Raw genomic sequence first — 23,821 nt, forward strand, 5'->3', positions numbered from 1 at the left:
GCGATTCTTTGAGAGCAAGTATGTGATGTTCAATGGGAAATTTCTATATCTAGCCGAGAACTAATTTTAAAAATATTTTAATAACCATCATTCGCACTTTCTTATTATTTGGTTTCTGTTGTTATTCTTAAGGCGATTAACAGTAGATCAGCCCCAAGCCCATTTTTCATCAGTATTAATATTTAGTGTAATGCATTGAACAGATTCTAGATCTGAACTTACTTTGGTGTGACTAGTCTATGAGCAACTTTTTAAATACCGTAATGAAAATGTAGGCAAGCTCTATCTTTTTGATAAACTTCATTTCTCAGACGTAGCCTACTGTATCCATCACATCACCTTATCCAATCTATATTATCTCAAATTGACATCTGAGATGCTTGTTCAGGACAAAAATTTTAGCCTACTTGAAATTTTCAAAGTACCGTACTGTATCCAATATCAAACAATACGTTTCAAGTCGATGCTTGTAAGAAAAACGTTGGAAACACTTTCAGATGGGAATACAATTATACATCAGGGTAACAGTAGGCTACATGTGGATTGAGGATAACTGTGCCTCAACTGAGACGAATAGTCGAATAAGCAAAGTTAAATTTTACATTTTTGTTTGAAAAAACGCAATGTTTATCATATTCAAGAGCTCGACTGGAAATTTTCTCTGCAGGCAGACTGTAACTCAACCTGATAGTGAGAAGAAAGGTTGAAACTTTAAAGGTGATGTATCGTTACGTAACTCTTGCAAAGCATCGTAAAAAATGGTTTGATATGGCACAATGCGATATTGAAGTCACACAAGGTTATGCACCCAAACGTTTTTCCTCGTCCTGCAAGCAGTGAGGTCGTATGGTAGATCTTCACTCGGTGGGCTGTTCATGTATCATATGTTTTTTTTATCATATGATAACCTCGTGACGGTGTTAGAACATCCAGGTCCAGACTGACAAAAACGTCATGTTTGGTATCATGCGAGCAGGCCTTCGAGAGAAATCATGACCGGTGGGGAAACAATACGAAAAGTGTGCCTCAAAAAAACATTTTCCTGCAAAAATACAAGTAACGAATTTATATCATGCGTTGCACCATGTTTCTTAAACTGAACTTGCCTACTTTTCTCAGCGTGAAATTGAAATTCTTTAAATATGTTGATGTTGAATAATGAATATGTTGAACAAATATGAATATGATGTAGGTGTAGCCTACTGTGCAGTGTGCAACAAAGGACCGGACAAACGATGAGTTTTAGTGGGGTAATTAATACAGTAAACTGTTGTGCCTGATCTTTGTTTATTTCTGGAAAACATAACATTGTGTTGATGTGATAATAAATTAACATGAAGGAAATACGAAACATCTTGGTTGATAGCCTACTTGATTTCGCATCTAACAATCCAGCCAGCTAATCACTGCTTTTTACATTGATTTTGTTTGCACGTTAAATCAATGTAAAAAAGGGCTCATTTGCTGACTGGAAACGTTCCATCTCGTTGCTTCGAAAAAAGTTGGCTTTTCTGCCTGACAATTTAACTCTTGAGTGGAAAACTCTTGAATTTTTTCTTTGATAGTCTAACTGAGAAACTGTTGGTGTTAACAAAAACTGCCAGCTGCATCACTTGTTGTTTTAATTTAATTAGGCAGAATGGAGGTTCGATTGACAACCTTGTAATAGAAGATCAACACAACACAATATACACATTCTGATGGCAAAAAAATCGTTAAAGTTTTTTTCTTCGCAATATTGCCAAGCGATAAGAATATCAAAAAGAAATAGACGAAAAAACAGAAAACAAACAAACAAGATTCAATATATTACAAAACGCTTAAATCAAATTCAAGGAAAGTTTGTATGCGTGATGGCTGAATACTTAGCAATCCACATGCTGCGTTGACGTCACGATGACGTCAATGGTCACAGCACAAAACAACAAAACGTAAAACATAAGCCATACCATTTTGTTAGAATCAAACGACAAAGTGACGAAAATAAATAAGGAATGAAAAAAGTCACAAAATCGAGTTCAGAAAGCAAATTACAAAGGTCTGTCCTAATTTCAATAATCTAATAATTCTAATTAACAAAACCTTGTAATTTCCTTGCTGGTTATATCGTGAACAGTGGAAGTACATTCCCAGACAGTCAATCAACCTTTTTTGACATTTCTTTTAAATCATTCGTTTTTTACACGTCCACAGACGTTGAGTCAATGTAAAAAACGGTTGATTTGCTGTCTGGATCACTACAAACGGTGTATTGTTTCCCAGACAGAAAAATCCGTCTTTTTTACATTACAGCTTCGGTAGAGAGTTTGTCTTGTTGAACCATAGGCATACGAAGCCGAGCAACGTTATCAAGTTTAACATAATTAAAGATTATTATATTTACAAAAAACACAAAACTACGCAGCAATTAAATATCGAACGTTTTCGACATCACACGATGTCCTCTTCAGGAATAACATATATACAATTTTTACTACATCTGAATAAAATACAATGGTTATTATAACTATAAACAGGAAAAAACAAAAACTGCACAGTACTTCTGACTAGCTCAAACTCAACGATATAGGCTCTGCGAGAATCAAAGGTAGAGCTGGGGAACACTTGAATTTGAATTCCATACAGAAAAGTGCCATTAAAGATCACATTTTCTCGTGTACAGTATGCAAAAACAACGTTTCTATAAAACAATTTGAGATTATGTCCAGAGGCAGGTCTGAGTATCAAACTAAAATCTTAGAAGCCCTGTACATAAAACGTAACAATCCACTTTTGAACAGACAATTGTATGCTTGCGGCTCATCTTTCTTGCTCTCTGTATTTTAAAATTAGTTTTTTCGCACTTTGCCTTTCTACCACATCATGTGATCTGTTCAACACCTTTTGATGCAGTTACCTTTGATTCTCGCAGAGCCTATATCGTTGAGTTCGAGCTAGTCAGAAGTACTGTGCAGTTTTTGTTTTTTCCTGTTTATAGTTATAATAACCATTGTATTTTATTCAGATGTAGTAAAAATTGTATATATGTTATTCCTGAAGAGGACATCGTGTGATGTCGAAAACGTTCGATATTTAATTGTTGCGTAGTTTTGTGTTTTTTGTAAATATAATAATTTTTTACATTAATTCAACGAATGTAAAAATGACGATTTTGCTGTTTGGATTGTTACCAGCTGTTGAAAGTCACTGACGTTGAAACGATGTAAAATGTCTAACTTTTGTTGACTTGGTCGGAGAAAACGTAAAGCATGAAATTTACCAGATACATTTCAAGCATTTCAAACGCCGCTGTTGTTCCGATGTGCTCACAAAATGTAATTATTAAACCGCTAACTATTTTCAAACAGGTAAAGGCCGAGAGATTATCTTCAACTGACAATTTGGAAGTTGAATGGCACAGAGATTTAAATATATGTAACACTTAGCAAAGGATTAAGTTTGGATATGTCGCTGGATCGGTCTCCATGGGCTAGGATTTCCTGCACAGTAACAAAGTTATCTAGTAGCATCCTCTTGTGTTTTTGCTTTGTCATTTTCTTGTGACAAAGCTCCACGATGTCGCCATCAGCGGAAGGATTTTCGTTCAAAACTTCAAGGCGGCATTGTTGCATAAAATCTCGACGGCGTTTCTTTTCACGCGCGTGACGCAAGTGACGTTTTCTGTCGTCACGTGACCAGTGACGCCCCAGTTTCAGTTCCGTGACGTCGTCGTCGGTGGTAACGCCGCAACGTTCGGCCAAGATTCGCTTTTCACGATGGCGAAGAACTTTCTCACGCACGGGTCGCTTGGTGATGTACCGGGTACCATCCCTGCTCACACGAACTTTCCACTCCATTTTGACGTCATCATTAGCTTTGTCATCCGTTTGAATGTTTTTTTGCTTGCCGAATTCAGGTGGGTTGTTGCAAGAAGCCGATCGCTGTACATGAGCGTGTTTCTTGTTCGATCGGCCATGTTCTGACGATCGGCGAACTTTCGGTCCAGTAAAATTGTCAGCACACTGGGCAAGTTTAGTTTCAGTGGCATCCAAAAAAGATCTGTTTAAATGCGTATCACTTTCGTCGATGACCTTTGTAGGCGTGGTTTCTTCTCCGGAATGTTGACAATTAGTTGGCACAATGGTCTCGCTCTCAGATCGTTCCTTGCTGCTTGTGGTAGTGCTTCTTGAGCATGGTCGGTGTCGATTCTGGCAATTGCGTTTGGCTTCTTTTGTTTGATTAAAATTTTCATGTCGATGAGGTTCTTGCATTGCATTCGGTTGACGTCTATTTCTAGCAACAGCTGCTGCTGCTTTCCACAATTGTTTGGTAGATGCGGTTAAAGAGTGAGACATAAAATTAACAGATTCGCTTGGAGGATGTAGTAAACGAGGTAATGGCACAGGACGATAAGTTTCGCTTGTCTCCGGATGAAAAGTGGAACTGAACTCTACTCCGGCATCTTCAAATCCTTCTGACTCGCTGTCTTCGGCGTGAGTTAAATAACAAGCGGGTCCTTCTCCATCACTGTTTGCGTCACTACTCATATAATACGTCATTGTTGATCCACAACGTTGAGGTTTAGGTTTTTGATTTTTTTGTCCAGGAGAAAGAGGCTGTGACGTCAGTTCATTGCCTACATAAGACGCACTTGTCGTGCTGGAGCTGCGAAAACTTTCTCCTGTGCTGTAAGCGGACGACGTGTTATCTGTGGCATCGCTAGGCGTGCGGGAGGAAGACATTGCAGCCATTACTGTTTCAAAGTTTGCAACATTGGAGGAGGCCATGGCTGGATGAATGTTCCGTAAATCTAAGCTTTTTTCAACCTGCCTTAATTTTTCCTCGTATTCTTGACGGGCAATTCGTACCCATGGACTCATTGCATCTTCAACTTCGTCTACAAATACTTCCGCACTTGAATTTTGGCAAACTCTTGGATTTTTTTTGTTGTTTTCTAACTCTATGTTTTGTATGGCATCGCTGAGCTTTTGGAATTCAGTATTGCTCCTGTTGGCTGCAAACTTCTTCACAGTTTCCTTCGCGAACTGCGTTGAAGCTTCAGCAGTTAGCTTGTGCTTCGATGATGCTTCGTGTTTCTTAAAACGGTATTTCTGAAATTATGATATATTGTTACAAGAACAATTCAAATTCAAACCTACGTTTAACATTTTGTAACGAAATACGAATCTTACTTGTAAGATGACATTGACCGCAAAAAATAAGTATATTATATGTGTTTTATAGTAAAAGATATGCGCACCAAGTGATAAAGCGAAACCAGATATCATGATTTCATTTCTAACTAGATTAAAAGCGTGATAGCGTTTGAAGGAATGCAGCTTTTAACCGAATTTTCTCGCACCTGTGCTTGGATGTATGTAAACTCTCTTGCTACGGCGTGAGAGTTTTTGCTTTCCTGACTGGAACCTGTCCCAAAAACACGGACATCTGACGATATTGTTCGACTGCAGTTGTCAAACCCACTCTGTTGAAACAAAGAGATAATTAATGTTTGCTGTTGTATATGCTTGTACAATGTTACAGCTTCAGTTGTGAGAAGGCAAATGCCAACAAAACGGCAGTTGAGTTGTTTTTAAAAAGACAAAAGCATCATTGGATTAAGAAGTGCGATTGTAAAGGCTGACAGACGCTGATTAAACAAACAAGAGTTAAGATTAAGTGAAGCTTTTCAACCAATTTCCCGTGCGTGACCTTGGTCAGGTTCAAGGATTTCAAAAATACCATCGATGTATCTCACAGCAACGTGATACAAAACCTCGTTAACCGTGCAAGGTAATCGAGTTTGTCGGCTACTGAAAGCAAACATCAGGAAGCCGAAACAAAGTAGCAGCTAGGCTGGAAAACGCGTCACAGACTTTCGCGGAATTTCGAGTACAAACCACCAGGCCAGGTGGGTACACTCTTCGAGAGGGTTTAAGAATCGAGTACGTCAGTGGTATTGTGCATTTTCAATAATAATTATTGTCAAAAGTTATTGAAACGAAATATGACGTCACATTGTAAGCCGGATGCCGGGAGGATTTCAAGACGTTATGAAAGCAGAACCAAAAGATTTTTTGCGATTATCTAGAAGTAACCGAAAACATCTGATGTCAGCAGGATTTCCTTTCGCTCGCCGTTTTGCTTCGCCATACAAAAGCTAACATAAATCATCTACTATAATAAAAGCACTTACTTTTCCTTATAAGGAATGATGTTGTATTATTTGTCGATACTTCAAAATATATCAAAGGAAGTATATCACAAAACAAACCAAAAATCGTCAATAAATTTCTCCAAAATTAGTGCTATTCTAATTGATGGTGTAACTCCAACTACGAGCACACGATAAACTGTTGATGACAGCGGCGTTTATTGACGTGAAAAAAATTCATGGAAATGCGCTCTGAATCAGAAGTATGGAGAAAATGCTCATGAAACACTTGACCATAAAAAATAGCCCGCTGTGGCAAAACTAAGCCAAAGAGCGAAACAAAACAGGTTTTAGTCTGAATTCACATTTTACCTGAATGCTGCTATCCAAAGTGCGGCCAATTCCACTGTCCTTTCCTGTCTGACTGCTGCTTCCTGTTGAACTGTGGAACGCGCTTTCCGTAGTCCCATTAGAACCACATGGAATCTAGGGAGTAAAGAACTCGGTTACGATTGAAATTTATGCCAGATTCCAGACAAAATCATTATCAACCAGTTTTATCTGGTGAAGATGTGAATGCAGCACATATGCTTTGCAATCGTGCTGTGCATAGCGATTAGAATTGACTCAAGTGTCAATATCACGTTTTTCCGTCTGAAAAAGTTCCATGTCCGTCTTCTAAATTATCTTAACCCTATCCAGTATTGCATAAAACAATGGAACGGTCTAATGTAGATTCTACGTAAAAACAAGTTAAACATGCAATTGATCAAGACTTTGAAATACAATTTGTCGCAGTTCCATCACCAAGTCAATGAACCGTGCTAGACAAACGAACAGACAACATACAACCGATCTCATGGCGCTTGATCAAGTTACAGTCTCACTCAGTGCGCTTTTAGTGTAATCTTACTACAGTATAATCTTTATTGCGACTTCTTGAGCTGACATACAAGCATAAAATGAACAAAACATTTCAACACAATATACAATGCATAACGCTAAAACATTGGACAAATCATTAATTAGCATATAAAACTACTTTTTTTTTCAAACAACTATTGAATTTTGCTAATGAATTCTTTAATTAGAAAATGGAATTGCATGCTCGATACACGTAATAACAAACCGCTTTACAAACCAAGATGTATGGATAACAATTTTCATTTAGCGACATTAATTTTTTAAATCGGATTGAGACCAAGAACAAGACTAAGTCTTAAAGGTATGCAACTAATCCATCACTGCATTTGAATCATTGAGGAATAAAACAATATCTTTTGATTTGCTGCGCTGTTGGACATTTGTACGTTTTAATGAAAGTGCACTTAGTTTAGCGTCTCGTCTTGACGCCTTCGATTTATTTCTGGTTTTCATTCAACGAGACTTTGATGTGGAAGATCAGACGAAATTAAAATAGATTGTTCGAACTAATTGATTCAACTAATTTTGGTTGTAGACTCGTCGAAGTGGCTCCAAAAATAACGACCACAATTTTAAAACAGTAATTTAGGCGGAAATGCATTTTTTTTACTTTTTTTATTTGAATTGCTCACTGTACGCAAAAAGAATGCTGAACGCAAAATGATGAAATTTATCGTCACGCAAATATTCTGGCAATGACGCGTGTTATGGCTTTGCAACGTACTGTATTAGCTGCGATTTTGTCCTGCAGTTTGCGGTGCAAAAGATGTTGCGGTAATTTTTAGCAAAACGCTTTAAAAGTTAATCGAACAATTTGTGGACTCACCTTAGGCGACGCCATCGCTGCATACTTTGGCAAGTTTTTCTCTGGCTGATGCTCATGGCATTTCGATCGCAATTCACCTGACGTCAAGCGGTTCGTTGGACTTTGCATGCGATTGGTGACATCACAAAGAACGTCATCATTGTCTGCACCGTCAACAAAAAGTGCTTTGTCTTCATCAAGCCACTCGTCCTGATCCTGAAAGCAAAAAGTTTATTCGTTAAATTGGTGCCAGCCAACTGCAAGCTGGTACATCAGATCTAGCTTATGTACAAACAACAAAGCAAGTCACAACAACTCTTCCTGTCAGCACCTGGAAACCCTTGTTGATGTAATTGTAATGTAATCTGACGATCTACTAACGAAAAGTAAGTTGATTTCCATGAAGCTTTTTGGCTGCTCACATTCTTAAAGTAAGATAGTCTGAAGACAAAGTTTTCTTTTTATGAAAAGATAAAATCTACACGTGCGGTTGGTATCCTACACTGGCAATCACCGTTTTCAAATTTCCAGTCGGATTAGTATTTCACCCAGTCAAATGTCACATCATTTAATGAATATAAATAATTTACAGTAAACCCAGTAACAAGACTCCACCTCCAAATTTGACAATAAATACGTCAAGAATCACCAAAGAACAAATTGCACTGTCAAGGTATTTACAGCTGCAATGGCTGTTGGATGCATTTTGGGTGCAAACATCAATAATTTAAGATTAAACGTTAAAATTTTATACTCTTACAAGCATCGTTTCTAATTCTGTCATGTCCCGGAAGTGCGACTTTGTTTAGAAAAATAAAATAAAACATATAACAAAAATTCTGTACCATATGTCACGTGAATGTTGAAAGCCATATTTTCTTTGCGATATTTAACCTATCAGGTGCAAACAGATACTGAATTCAGAATCTTTTTTAGTTGACATTCTGCTCAGCCTACCAATTGCACATAAGTCCATTTTTTTTAATATAAAATACAGCAGCTTATGAAGGCTAAAAATCGAAATGAAAAGAAGATTATGCTGCGAACAGTAGTCTGATCGGCGTCGTCGGCTGCTCAGAACTTGTGCATAGTATTGACTATCTCATCAAAAACAGATCACAGATCTAGATTGAAAACTGCTCCTTTCTGTTTATTACATCGTTGACGCAAAAACGGGATATCGAGGCTTGGATAAACAAGCTAAAAGCAAATAAGACAACCCCGTTTGTTGTATAGCGGCAGAAACATCTTAGCCGAGCTTTATTTACTTACGCCGAACGTCGATTGAAAAAGTTTGTCAAGACTCAAAGTCGAGACACTCTATCATCAATTAAGTCATTTATCTTGGTTTGTTTTGGTTTCACAGAACTCAAGAACTCAAAACGCTTTGAAACGGTGATAACAGGTCTACCTCTTCTTGATAGGACTTTTAACATTATTCTGACAAACTTTTTCTTGGTCTCAAACCAAGCTGCTGATCTGCACTTCTTAGGGAGAGGGGGCTTGCTAATTTCACATTCGCTATAGTGAAAGACGTTTCTAGCCAGTAAATCCGACATTCATCATGGCAAAAGGTACTAGGTTTTTCTTGTGCATGTTTATATTTTCGCGTGATCTACTTTTTGCTTCAGAAGTTTGCATAGCGGCGTTTTGTGTTCCAGTAGAACTGACATTATTTCCTTATCAGCTCACGAAGTCAAATAACCGTACGTTGTTTCAATGCTGCATGACGTAAAATGATGACAAAAAACTTGTGTGCAAACCGCATGCGTTTGTAATCGACAATATCAACAGGCTTGGAGTGCAAGAGATTATATTGAACGTCGGTGGTATGTTCCCTCTATAAATCGATTGTTATTTCAGCGGCTCTTTCCCATGCTTTCAGAAATGTAACCAAACGCACAGCAGTCGCCGTTTCTAAATGTAAAAAGGGCGTCACTTGTTTGCAGTGGATTAACTTGACTGTCTTGATCAGACGAAAGGCTGTTGATAGGCAAAGCAATACCTCACATTTAGCAAGCAAATGTAGCAGCTCTTATTGTTTGAAATTTCTAATTGAAGCTTAACATGCCAAGTGGCCAAGTGTCTACTTTCTCTTGAATGTCAAAAATATAACAAATTTATTAATTGTATATGTGACGTAACGATATCAAGGAGAACCGAACGTAAAGATATAAACACACACGACAGAAATCGACCCCATAAATATGCCTTGCTTTTCGGTTAAGCGGCTTTAAGCTCGACAGAAGACAAACATATCGTCCCCCAAAGAGCACAGCAATAACACGTGCGTCTTTGTCAAAACTTTTGACGATCTATTTTGACAGTTTATACAAACAACTATAAAGAAGACGTGAGGTGTTTGATTGATGAAAAACTTTAGCTGAAGATGAAAAGGCGTTATAAGCAAGATCATTGAATGCGTTATGACTCATTGTTGGGAGGCAGCCTTTCAGTGTACCTCAATCTTTTTTTTTTACATGGCGTATATCAGTCGTGAAAAAGTTGTGTGGCATACGTAGGGAACAGCATTTGAATGTCAAGTTCCATTGAAGTGAACTTGTCAAAAACAATAAATATTTCCATCCTTCCTTAAAAATTCTAAACCATTCTTAAAGAAACTGCGGACTTTTCTTAGAAACTGTGGGCCATCGTTGAACCATGGCTCAGTATTTTGGTGGCACTGCTCGCTTATACCTTTTGTACAGTAACTCACCGTAGTTCGAGGATGGCCAATAAGAAAAGAAGTGGATTGGTTGTTGTTGTCGAGCAATCTTGAGGCATCATTCATGCAGTTGATTGTTTCACCGTCGATCTACATCAACAACAACGTCAACTTATTTCAAAACACATCTTTCAAAATATTATGCAAATATTTAAACATTTTGATTTCGGATCATCACACCTTACAAAAAATGATCTGGATTTTAAATATGTAAAACTTTTAATCAACGTTTCCATTTCGTCTTTCCTTTCAAAAACCGTGAGTTTTTAATCAGTGTGCTTTATACTCGAGTAGAAATTTTCAAAAATTTCTTTGCGGTTGAAGCTGGCATTCGCTGACAGATCTTTGACGTCACTATGCGCATTTGTACAAACAATTCTAGTAAGCAAACGAAGACAGAAAGAGCAAAACAATCGTTTAGGGAACATGAAAGCGCAGCAGAGCGGCCTTCATGTCAGAGCTTGACAAAGTTGCAATGCCTCTTGGAAAGGTCAAAGAGAACGAAAAAATTTGACAAAAGAATATGTTGCGCATTGCCCTTTGCTACGAAGAGATATTATGAGAGAAAATAAAACTAATTGGCAGTGCGGAAGTGAGAAACGGTGTTACCTGCGACGTGTAGTTATTACTCAAGCACCTCCACAAAATATTTATTTGCAAACATCATCCCTTTGTTTAAATATACGACAAATTTGATTTATGGAGCTTCATAAAATATTGGCAAACTTGACTATCACAATTGTTTCTCCCGGAATTCTTCAGAACGTTAATTAAAACATTGGCCACATTTAGGTCGTAGATAACTATCTATCGGATAGTGTTTCCTGACGGTGTCGAGGTGCTAGTGTAAGCTATGTGCAGCTAAAAACACATGAGTAAATATCTCACGACGAATTTATCAAATTTGCGCACGCACATCTGGTCTGAACGTTCAGTTTTGGTTGGTATTTTCAACGTTTAGTAGCAGAAATTAAAAATTAATTTTACAATCAAAACTACTGTAGACAACTTGAGTTTTGTGGATTTACAACTAACCTTGAAAATGAAGGAAATAATGGCAAGAAAAGTATAACAAAACGTTAAAGCAGATATTATTTTACATGCCATGACTACTGGGCCATCACTCATCAAGTCAAATCGAGATTTCAACTTGCTGTATTACATAATCAAAGGAAAAAAACAGTTGATTTTTATGACAGAGAGTTTATACAGTAGGAAAAACATTGCAGACCTGACGTTTCACATGCTCATCAATCAATTTCGTTTTGATTGACATCTGCAAATTTCGGTTACGCCACGAGCAATAAATAAAAGTTGCGTTTGATCACATTGTGGTAAAAGCTTTTAAATTTCTAAGCTTTTAATTTTCTTTCTTTGAAACGTCACAGTGCAGAAGGACAGCAAACATGCTTCTGTGGGTCTTTTGAAGCACAGTGGCATGATGCTTGAGATTATGGTAATAAACACTGCAACTGATGGAACGCAGAAGCCGAGAGAACACTATCGGGTGACAGGGATCTTAACCAGCTTTGGAGTTCCCAGATGTGGCTAGGAGGAGTTATACGATTCCCAGAAGACTGATAAGTGATAAGAAACGCTTCGTCAGTTTTTTTTTGTCACGTGACAGATATTCATGTCTTTGAAGAAAGCTTTGTCGACTTTTGCGCAAAAAATATGATAATGCAAAGCGAAAACGGATTTTTTGTTGTAGCAGCTTTTTTTTTGAGTTACGTTGCAATAATATCTTAAAAAAGCAACTTCGTTGAGTCAAAATCGCAATCTGTTTTAATTTAAAAGTTAGGACTGTGTAAAATCCGTGGTGCTTCCCAACCACAAACAAGGTCAGGTTATCATATCTTTGCAACAAAGCGTGTTTTGAATTCTTGCTTTACGAGTATCTACGAGTACGGCACGCCTCGTTCAAGCTTGAGGCTGCTGTGAAGGATGCTGCATATATTCAAGTGAACTATTACGAAAAACAGAACAGGTCGTTATTTAACTTTGAATTATATTGTTGTTTTCACCCACCTTCAAGATTTGGTCACCTTCTTGAATCTTCAGACACTGCGCAGCTATTGAGTCAGGAGCTACCTGCAAACGATAATAGAAATGATTTACAATAATGTTTGTTAACTTAAAGCTGCTAAAAAACTGCTTTTGTGTGAAAATTATTATATTTGTATTCCGTGCATAGAGATTTTTAATTTCACATATTTGAAATTATGCGAACTGTATTTTCAAACTTTAACGAATCTCAATTGGCTTACGCCCTTCAGAAAAGAGCTTTTCAGTGGAAAACCGCACTCATTTCTTGCATGCCTCTACTGTCTACTCCACTATGAAGTAGCTATTCTATGCATTTTTTTGATAAGCAAACCAAACAGCGACACTCCTGAAAGTTATAATTGCTATTGCATTCAAGTTTTGCTAAGGTGGGAAAAAGAAAACCGGTCTGCAGTGACACTACAGTAGGTGGCATTGAGAAATTTTGATCTAAAGCTAAAACGTCATAAAGTAAGTGTACAAAACATGGAATAAGCAGATCATCTGATAATTACTGTAGGTGAGTTTTTATCTCTTAAAGTTTTTTAAAGAAATTACACGATGATTGTTTTAGCAATGTGTGTGTTCTCCGACGTTAACCATGTCAATCAAAGGCTTTGCTGTTCCATAGCATCCGATTAACTCAATAGATTTTTACTGGGTATGCGTTTCAAAGACAAAATTCGATTTATTCGTTTTCACTAAAAGGTGAATTTTTATTGGAATGTTACTGAATAAAAAATATAAGTAAACGTATGCTTTAATATTCAGATGACCTAGTTTCAATATTATTACTTAATATAATTCCTTTATTGCAGTATAACTATAATTACTAAAATTTATCGGGATATTCATTGAAGCAAATATGAACCAGGCATAAAAACTTCGAGACAAAGTTAACTCTTTATGTAATTCACAAAACCTAGGCATGTGCAGACTAAATTACTGAAACGGAAATGTAAGAATGTTGACCTCTGATCAGCAAGCTGTTACCAGAGACGGCAGGTACTCATCACCGACTGATAACTAACAATCAGTTCAAATGTCTCAAAAGGTATTACTTTACAGAACCTTGTGGGAAAGTTTGGTTTATCACTCGGAACATGATAGACGAGCTCGTACTGAGCCAGAATGTCATCCAATCTGCTAGCTAAGATACATCTACAGTACAGGGTGTAAGATGCTGGTTTCTAAAATACTAAAAAACATCTCCAATAAGCAATAAAAACATTCTTTCTTGATGCTGCCCTAGGCATTACAAAATATTAGCCTCACGCTAAACATGTTCAAGGACAACAGGCCACAACCTCAAGAACAAAGTTCAAAATCTTTTCGCACTTTTTACACTATAGTGCAACTATATTTGCAATAATCACATTGTGAAAAATATGCCTTGTTCTTGCGGCTCGTTGAGGGTCGCGGAGTAATTTCATTTCCATAAGAGTTATGTTACAAGACTTTAAATAAGAACTATGCTAAACGTTTGTTGAGAATAGCTTTTCGACAAAAATTCGTGAAACAAAATCGATAGAACAACAAAGTTAAAACGCATCAATTTGCGAAAAACAATCTTCTGCGATAAGCGACAAAACAGCTTGTTTTGAAAATCATCATGTCACGCAAATGCAATGTCAACAGGCTGCAGAAAACAAGAAACATTACGGAGAAAAAAATTGTCTTTTTACGTCATGTGGTTGGATAATTAATGGATATCTCGAAATATCTTTTACGTAAGGCGTGAGAGGTGATGCTGTTGAATGATATGTTGACTTTGTGATGAATGGTGGTGCTTGTTAACCAGGGGAAGTTTACAAAGAAATTGAAAGCAATTTGGCAAATTTTATTTTTGAAAACCATTTTCGATTTTGATGATGATAGTGCTTGAAACGTTTAATATAATGCTAGAATCTTGCAATTGCCGTATACCAATAACGTTCTGAAATATCAAGTTTGCGGTGTGCTGTTGTAAAAAATATTATCCAAAAGAAACGGCTATCTTAAACGTTTGAGAGCACGACCACAATTGAAATATTATTCCGTCTACTTGCTTATCGCAATATCGTTTATGTGTATGACTGTTTATGGCTTATCAGCAGATCCAGATCGCCATCTATGAACTCTGCTATTGTTGCAAAGGAGAAAACGACAAAGAAGTTGAAACAAGCACAGCTGTATTTTTTTAAAAGAAGCATGATTTGGACACAATTAGGTTTAATGAAAGTTACTAAAAGCTGTGTGAAATGTTTTCAGTGGAATTCTGCCTTTAGAAGTTACGTCAAGGTGTCAATTGCGATGAAAGGAAATAAATTGTTGTTGTTTTTTTACTGCCAGAAATTGAAATAAACTGTTTGGCTGCTGTCTATTAATCATACCTACGAGCACTGAATCCCTCTACAACTTCAAATGCTAAATAGTTGTGCATGATATTTAGGCTATTTGCCATTTTGCATTTTTAAAGAAAATTTTAACAACATCATCAACAAAATTTTGTCAGAAATTAATCAATTGGTAGACTGTCGGACGAATACAGGTGTCTTGAAGTCTCAGAAAGGTTATGCTATGACGTCAATCTATTGTTAGTGCATCGACGTTGCATGTGTTGTGTTCAGCAAGCATCGACGTATTGTGTTCACAGGATAAGCTACAAATGTCTTCTGCAACGAAGGTGGCCGCCTAATAACTCAAAAAACAAAGCCATAATTTTGACAGATATGACAGTTTGCTAAGCCCACAGACAAGAATAGCAAACTCTTGCCAGCTGAACGAATGTGTGTGATCATCGCTCTGTTCAAACCTCCCAATCGTCATGGACTAAAAATGTGAAAGATTGGCACAATCCAGGTTGTAAAGTTGTCTTTTACATCTTGTCAACGTCTCAACAAATGGCAAATTTTACTATCTGGAAAAGCTTCTTCCAACAAACGCTCATTTTTTAAAACGTTAGAACAAAGGTAGACTGAAATTTACAAAAGGAAAGAAAATTTTCAAACTGAAACAACCTTGTTGTTTCATAAAAGAAGACGAAGCAAGGTTATGGAGATGTACTGCTGTGCTGCCTGCTCGCCACATCGAGGTTAATCAGTGAAGTGGCTTCGTTAATGGGGCTCGAGACCTTTCGAGCAAGAGTCACACCACATGTTGCGTCTTGTTTAGCTGACAAAATTTGAGGTTGGGTGCTAACAAGTGACATTTGCGCAACAAACAAAGCGCTCTTTCTACGATGGCTGCTGAAGGAACAAAACCAGCCTGTCAAGTTTTTTCTTACCCGAGACGCTTGTACACCTGATTGATTGAATTACTCTAACCCCGCCTAAGACTTACGTCAGTGACGATAACTTTGACTTGATTGGTGAAAGGGTCCGTGTGATCAAAAAGTACAATGCCAAGCTTTTCTTCACCTGAGGGTCGCTTCAAAGTGATTTCCTGTGGAGGGAAAAATAGGTTAGTTACTTCTTGCTGGTCCTCATTCAGTTTGCTCAATCTGGCACACTCGATCAACAAAAAATAAAACATCAATTATAGAAACTTCATCTTCCTGAATAATACTTCAAGGGCGGTTGATATGACGACACAGTAGCGTTATGCCACGCCCTTGTTTAACCAGCTACTAGCTAAACTAATAGTTTTGGTCATATCAAAACGATCCAGCGTAAAAATGTATATGTTAGACTTGGTTTTTAATGGTTCACTTTACGTAAAAAACGCGTCTGTTAAACGTAGTTTGTATAACTTTGGAGCACCACTTCAGAACGAACGTAAAACAATCAAACATTTCCAGCTCGCCAGTTCAACCGTATAGGTCTACTCCAGAATAAGATCAAGGGCTGCTTAACATCCCGTGTACATATATTTCAAAACACCAAAACTTCAAAGACCTTGAAACTAACCGAAACTGTCAAACAATCATTTTACCCTTAGTCTTTTCTCAGGTAGTTTGTTCACACCTTCACATGCTATGTCTAAAGATAAGCACGTATCTTTGACGCTCTCAGGCGCCACGCAAATCATCACCTTTTGAAAGGCGTTGGACTTGAAAAGAATTGCAAGGCAAACCAAACAAAAGGTTGCAAACTTGCCAAATTTAATTAGTCTCAAACAGGAAAATCGTTTCAACACATGAGATAAGTATCGACTCAATTTTATTTCGGTGTTACCCCGAAACGTGGTTGTTTTAGGTTACACCCCAACTGCTTTGTAAACCTAACATGGTTTATAAATTCGCCTATTGTTGTTCATTGCGACACGGTTGCAACAACATGGCGACAATTTACCAGACACGGTGTCATGTTTTATAAAACCTGGGATTAATTTGTGGATTGACAAAAAGCTACACCCAAGGAAGTGATTGAACTGCATCACAACATTTCATGTTTAAGAATTGTTGTTTTATGACAACAATATGAACAAACAAAAACTGTTTTACGTCACCTTAGACTAGGCAGGAGACGTAAGGCTGAATGTATGTATCATCATCTTATTGTTTATCAAAACAAAAAGGCGCCTAATTTCGCATGGGAACTTTGAACGTTGAAAAGTGTCGACGACTGACAAGCATTCCATATCAAATGATAATGTGCGATTATCTCCTAGTCCAGTTCAACACAACACTTGGTCTTCTGTTACATATAGTTCAATTTTCCCGCCCATGTCGACTGCTTTTAAATGTACAAAGAAAAAGGTCAGCTCATTGAAAGGAAAATATGTATTGTGTTGACCCGTAAACCAAACACAAACGCACAATACTCGTCAGTACATACGCTATTGGTACCGAGGTGTAATGTCGAGCGACCTTTCTCAATTACAAGTCGGTCATTTCGGCTTTATGCGATGTTATCAAACAGATCAAATTCGAATTTAAGATTAGTTTAAAGACGGCATGTCTTCCATGAGATATTCTGAAATTCTACACCTTTGCGTTATCAAACAGGGGTGACTGTATTACAGCTACAAACTCATCGAACGACATTTTGCCATGTTCTCCCAACCAGAAAAAGATATTTTAAATTTCGTAATCACGTAACTTAACTGAAAAAATATCCTCAGAAATTTTTTTTGTTCTTACCGATAACATTCTCACAATAACAGGAAACTTAGATAACAAGTGTTACAAAATATCAACCAGAAGTAGGTCAATATAGAATAGCCAATACCATGTTAAGTATAAGTTAAGTTCTACACGACTGTACACTATTGAGTAGACGTTATCCGAATCACACAGCTTGTTAAATGTGAGGTCGGTTTGATTTCTTGATCATGCCAGTTGGGAACACCAGACGTTTCCTTTACGTTTCTAGTTTCATTTCGTCAGTCCGCTTTAATTCTTAAGATTTTAAAATAAGCGCTTTATCCGATTTCCAATCCATTTTGTAGCAATCCGTTTACCATCCTCCCACAGGATAACTAGATCAAACAACGAACCTTCCACTGGGTCATCTCAAAACGGCCGTTGGTTGAGGGATTAGTTACATACCAACTCAGTCGAGAGCAAATCATTTTGGGACGCAAGCCAGTGACATTGAAACTATATAAAAACAGCTAGTTTACTGACTGGTTATAGAAGGCTGCCATACTTGCAATACAACAAACCAATGCAAGGGTAATAAAACCGGTCATTTGATATTGAAGAGGGAATCAGGATAATTGGCCAAACAACAAAATCCGTTATTTTTACATTGATTCAACGTCAGACGTAAAAATAACTGGTTTTTCTGTATAGGATGGCTGTTTTTACTGGATTTGGTTATCAGTTATCAGTTTATCACTCTATTCATGATATTAAAGTTACACCGTGATTACACCCGACTACTCACTTCGCAGTCGATGTTGCAATATTCATCTTCGTGTGAGAAATGATCATGGTGTACTTCCGCATCATTGACGTCATATGATTCAGTATTTGCTTGACTATCCCGATATCGCATTAATTCGCTGTTGAAAAGAATTGCAAGCAAGGTTGTAAGTCAGGTTAACAAGAAAACAAAACCAGTCAGGTTAAAAATTGTATAATTTATTGATAAAGCTTTCACCATCGTAAAGCCGACTTCTTCAGTACCTTGAGTAATAGAAAATCTACTCGCACAGATATAGCTGCTTAATATGATTGACGTGCTATATCAACTTACCTTATAATTGACGCCGAAAGAGGATCGGAGATGTCTTGGTTATTTTTGAGCAAGAATCTGCAAAAGCACGTTTCGTTTCGTGTTTGAGTAGATATCGAAATTTTTTCACTTTCTTCCGTTCGGCTCTGTGAACTTGAGTTCGGAGAATCTGCCGGAGACTTTTTTCCTCCGCTTCGTGCCAACACGACCGTTATGGGTTCTGGGGCATGCTCCAGCGCCACTGCAGCTTCCTCATGTGAGGCTCCAGAGAGATCTTGACCATTCACCTGAAACGCACATGCTCACTTTTGTGATGGCGCTTACAAATCGCGTTATCTCTTCAATCTAATTTTGAGAAAAATTCCAACGGTTTTCACCGCCAAATAAAATGGTGAAAGGAACTAAGGGCAATTCTACCCCAGGTAACAGTAGTTACTTTTATGTGCTTTTTGTATCGTCGCTACACGTTAAAACGATGTAAAGTGATAACTTTTGCTAGCTAAATAGTTTTTCAGTGACAAGAGAGGAAGTCAGTTTGTAATTTCGAATAAAATTTTGCTCCATTGAACTTAATTATCAACAACAAGGTGACTTCATTGGATGTGTAATTTTTGGGTGAACCAAAGGATTTGGCAACAAACAAACAGAAAAAAACAGAAGAAATTGGAGCTATGAGTACGATAAACACGACAGTTTACCTGACAATTAGAACTGATGGCAAAACACTAAACAATAAACAATGACTATTGCATACGCGTCAAACGTGCTTGGCTTTTGCCAAAGCGAGGAAACGTAGGTATTCCCTATGAAACGATATCTTGACATGTAGGCTAAAATCAGTGTGTTTTCATTCACGGAAAAGTGACTCTGCAAAAGCATTGCAACAGGCTATACCAGCCTAATATACAATCTCTCGGGCAGTTGTATAAGGTCGCAGCTTTTCGTATTGGCTCATGATCGCTATCACCAATTAAGTGAACTAAATAGAGTGAAGACCTGTAATATAGATTCGGAAACCGCTCATAGTTGAAGAGATTCTTAGAAAGATAAGTGATGAGGCCAAAGAAGTAACAGCAGAATTTAATTAAGTGCTTAGTTAATTTTTGTGCGAGTTCTGTGCTGCCAGATCAAGGCAAAATAAAACTAAATTCAAAATTGGGGAAAAATTTGAAACAATTACAGGACACACAGCGATTATATTTGAAGAATCTCTTCCTCAAGTTGACGCTATAAGTGTGTAAGTTGGCTACTTCAAACCGCACATTTGGAGCAATACTACCAATTTGTGGTTGCACACATAGTTGTACTTTTATAAAATTGAATAATAATGATCAGTTGTTTTTATAAAGATACCAATTTACATATTATTTAGTGTAAAACAACCCTATTAACAGACGATTAAAGTATTTAAAAGGAAATTCCTGACAACCTATGCTTTAAAAAAAGGTTATCGATGTTCTTGTTGGCTTATGCGACAATAATTGTCTGTACCATTCTTATTATGTGTTGCATGAAGCATTCTGGCGTTAAAACCTTTCAAAAATTGTGAGAATGTTTTCTTAAAACAAACCTTTCACTTAGACACCACCATAAGACTTCATTCTTCTTTTAAAGAAGCTTGGAGACGTGAAGCAACCACAAAGTTTTGCCATATATTGGAGTAGTGAATCAAGGTCATGGACAGGTCAAGATACATTCTTTATCATTTACATGTGTCAACAAAGCACTCAAATCGGTAGTAAAAGCATGTTAACGCCAAATCTGTCTTGCAATGCTGACAGGTTGTCTGTGTCACTGTAACTAAGTCGGCAATAAACATGGATAATAATCTTCCATGCAAACGCGAGTTAAGCGTTTAAATGTACTTCAACTTGCTATTATCTTTTTAAGGACTTGCTGTTCTATAAATCCATGGATGGACTCAAAAGAAATTCTATTATGGCTGCAACAACACAGATGCAAATTATTCGATTCAACAAGTCAATTTGCTCCGGTGCGTCTTTGGGACCTACTGACTCGGGCACAGTTCGCGGGAGCAGGTCCAACACAAGACCTGCATTCTTTTGTTGTTGTAAAAACGTTAAACACAAGGAGTAGGCCAGCATTTTGTGAGAGTCTTCTTTTTTCGTAAACTCAAAATCGTTTCTTACGCGTTGTCATGTGTTCATTAAAAATATTAGCTTCACCAGCTTGTGGAGTCTCTCTATCTCTGTGTTGATGAACTGTGCCACACCATACTTATGTACGGATATATTGAATTACCACGAAAATGTAGTCACGAAAAATTGAGATGGCCTTCATTGATAAGGCTTCGTGCAGCTTGCTACTAATTTTTGCTTAAAGTTTAAAAAAATGCAACTTAAATTTAAATATGGAACACGTTTAAAACATGAACATAGTTTAACTCGTGAACCACAGCCAGAACATAAAAATAAAGTTCAGATTGTTTGAAATTGCGTGCGTCTGGAACGTTTAAAACATTCATTTTATTTGAAATGAAATTAATTTGAAATGAAACGACAACGAAATATATACGTCGAAAGAAAGTATTTAAAAATAATTTTGGTTTCAAAAGCCCTACTTGCACCTAACGTCGCATCAAAAAGAAATGCTTGATCCAAGCATCTTCAAAACACCACATCACCTGTAATGCTTTGTAGACTTACTTTAGCAATTACTTGTCAATACTTTTAGATGGCAGCACTTTGCAAAATTCTATCGAAAAATAGAGGGTCCTGTTGCACAAAAATCACACACACGACTAAGTTTATTTGCTCCGTTTGCTCTAGGGAGCAATACGGCTTAAGTTATATTAGAGGTATTCACTTGCAGTGTAGTGCTGTTTACATTTTGGGATTATATTAGTGATCTATGTAACTTGGAAAAGAAATGTAAACATCACATACTAGCTGCTCACTAATGATAATTTAAATTGCAATCCCAAAGACAAATAATTATAGAAAAAAAAAAACAGGTTAATCGTATCATTATAGCTTTGTTGATATTTCTCAAGCTCTTTTAACATTTCACAAATTGCCCGCACCGGTGGCAAGCTAATGGATGGTAGCATTGGTTGGTTTTGCTTTGCGGGAGCTAAACTTGGTTTGTTTCTGCAGATGTTTTCTCAAGGCTCGTCTTCTCACCACAGGTGCTACAAAAGTCACTCCTTCGTTCTGTCAAACATCGTTCAACCACTACGGTCGCGCAGATTCCAGCTTGTAACATAACGCTAAAGTTACACATTGCACTCGACGCAACAGCTTGACTAACTCGTTCAAGCAAATACTACATCAATTGATTTGACATAAAGACCGAGCGGTTACTAAATATTTCAAACAGCGTATGGAAACACCAAACCAAGTCACCAATGACACACTTCCAGCAAAAGTGAAAAAAATCCTAACAGCTTTCAAGTCAGAGCTGGATCTAAGTAGGACAAAAAGCTCAGGAAGTCTTCTCATCAATGAGATGTGACTGTGAGTTTATTTTGTACAGTCAGAAAGCGTTTTAATAACAAAGGTCATGGACTCTTGACAAAAGAAGAGAAACTGCAACGCACAGATGTTATTTTTTAGCTTCCTTATCGAATAAATTTCAATTTGCCCTAAATCCGTTTATCCGATTTCAGTATTTCAACTAAAAGCCGCTGTCAGCTTGCAATAGCGAACCACTTGACCGGTTTGATTAAATTTCAAAAACCATTTGGACGATGGAAGTGAATCAGAGTTCATTGCATTAACCTTAGCTATGCAAAAAAGATATCTTTGACTCGGACGTCTTTATTAACCTCATTATTACCGAGTTAAAACTGGTCTGAAGAAAACTTAAATAAGCATATTTTTGCAGCGTGTTCGGCAGTTGCGAAATTCCTTTCTCAGCGTGACAATCCTGTCTCCTTGTAACATATTATACATTTGGGACTTCAAGTGTACTATCGTCTGTCATTTTATTGTTAGACTAAACAAATCAGTCTCATTCGCTCCACTTTATTGCCAAAATGATTGATGATGTGGTCGTGTTGAAACCAACACCACAAAGAATAACCTTCCAAGGTGAAAACGATTAAGTGGGTAGTGTACAAGGCACTCCAGTCTGCAAGCACCGGCATTTCTGCTCGGAGCAATATGCGAGCGCGTGTTTTCACTTGATATGCAGTTTAAATAGGCACTTTCAAACAATTAGTGCCTTTTCACTCGCAATCAAACCGGATTTTTGAAACGTTTTTTTACGTAAAAAAGTAACATAAAGTTATTCATTCAAAAGTTGTCGGGAGGCAGAAGATCATTTATATTTTCCCACAGTTGTGTGACAACACTGTTTACAATATTTTGTTTTATTTACACAACTTTTAGTGGGGTGACGGTGCAACATGCAAGCAGCCATGACGACCCAAGCTCAAGCATGGAAATGCAGCACTCAGTTAGTGGTCCTTGTCTAACATTTTGCATTCTACTTTTGAAGTGGCGGACGCTCACACAAGGCATTGAATGGGACGATTACAATTATGCAAGAAACAATAGCAATCCTTTTATCGAAGTAACTAATTGTGAACCAGTGGTGAAAGCTGCTGATGATGACCTGCAGCGGGACAGTTCAGTTGTTATTCGGAGAACAATTGCTGACGAAAAAGAATTACTGATGCGCTGTTGTATAGCGTTCACGCTGTGTAGCTTGGAAATAATTCAAGGCGAGTCAAAATCAAAAATGGACCCGTATTTAGATGAACCGAAATATTTTTCTTCGTTTCACCACGAAGCTTTGGGCTTGGCTCCTGCGCAGCTTTCCATTGACTACAATTTGAACTGTTTTATTTTTCACAGCAAGCGCTGCTGTCGAACTATGTGCACAAAGTCAACAAACAGTCCACTTACTGTGAGTATTTTGAAATTCATGTTCGATGAGTTCGAAATATCCTTTGTAATTTAATCCACAGAAATGACCATCTTCTGCTTGGCAATGCTTAAATCCACTTGAGTCTGCTTGGCAACGCACAGTCAATACGTTATACAGTAAATCCAAAGTCGAGACTCAACACATAAAAAGCTTAACAATCGTATCGTTTAGCAGTATTTATCCAATTTTGTCAACTT

At 37.4% G+C, this 23,821-nt stretch overlaps 1 protein-coding gene across 1 annotated transcript; it reads right to left on the minus strand.

Annotated features, from left to right (window-relative positions):
- Positions 1-1,623: 1,623 nt before the first annotated feature.
- Positions 1,624-23,821, minus strand: LOC145782003 (E3 ubiquitin-protein ligase PDZRN3-like). Its single transcript, XM_082593728.1, has 10 exons — positions 23,603-23,821; positions 18,753-19,018; positions 18,441-18,558; positions 15,952-16,053; positions 12,616-12,678; positions 10,579-10,677; positions 7,884-8,078; positions 6,506-6,619; positions 5,342-5,464; positions 1,624-5,090 (listed from the first exon to the last, which is right to left on the minus strand). Exons 1-10 carry the CDS (start codon positions 23,621-23,623, stop codon positions 3,405-3,407), a joined length of 2,787 nt encoding a protein of 928 aa, XP_082449854.1. The 5' UTR covers positions 23,624-23,821; the 3' UTR covers positions 1,624-3,404.

The sequence above is a fragment of the Aplidium turbinatum genome, chromosome 13 (genome assembly GCF_918807975.1).
Source record: "Aplidium turbinatum chromosome 13, kaAplTurb1.1, whole genome shotgun sequence".
NCBI classification, from domain to species: domain Eukaryota; kingdom Metazoa; phylum Chordata; class Ascidiacea; order Aplousobranchia; family Polyclinidae; genus Aplidium; species Aplidium turbinatum.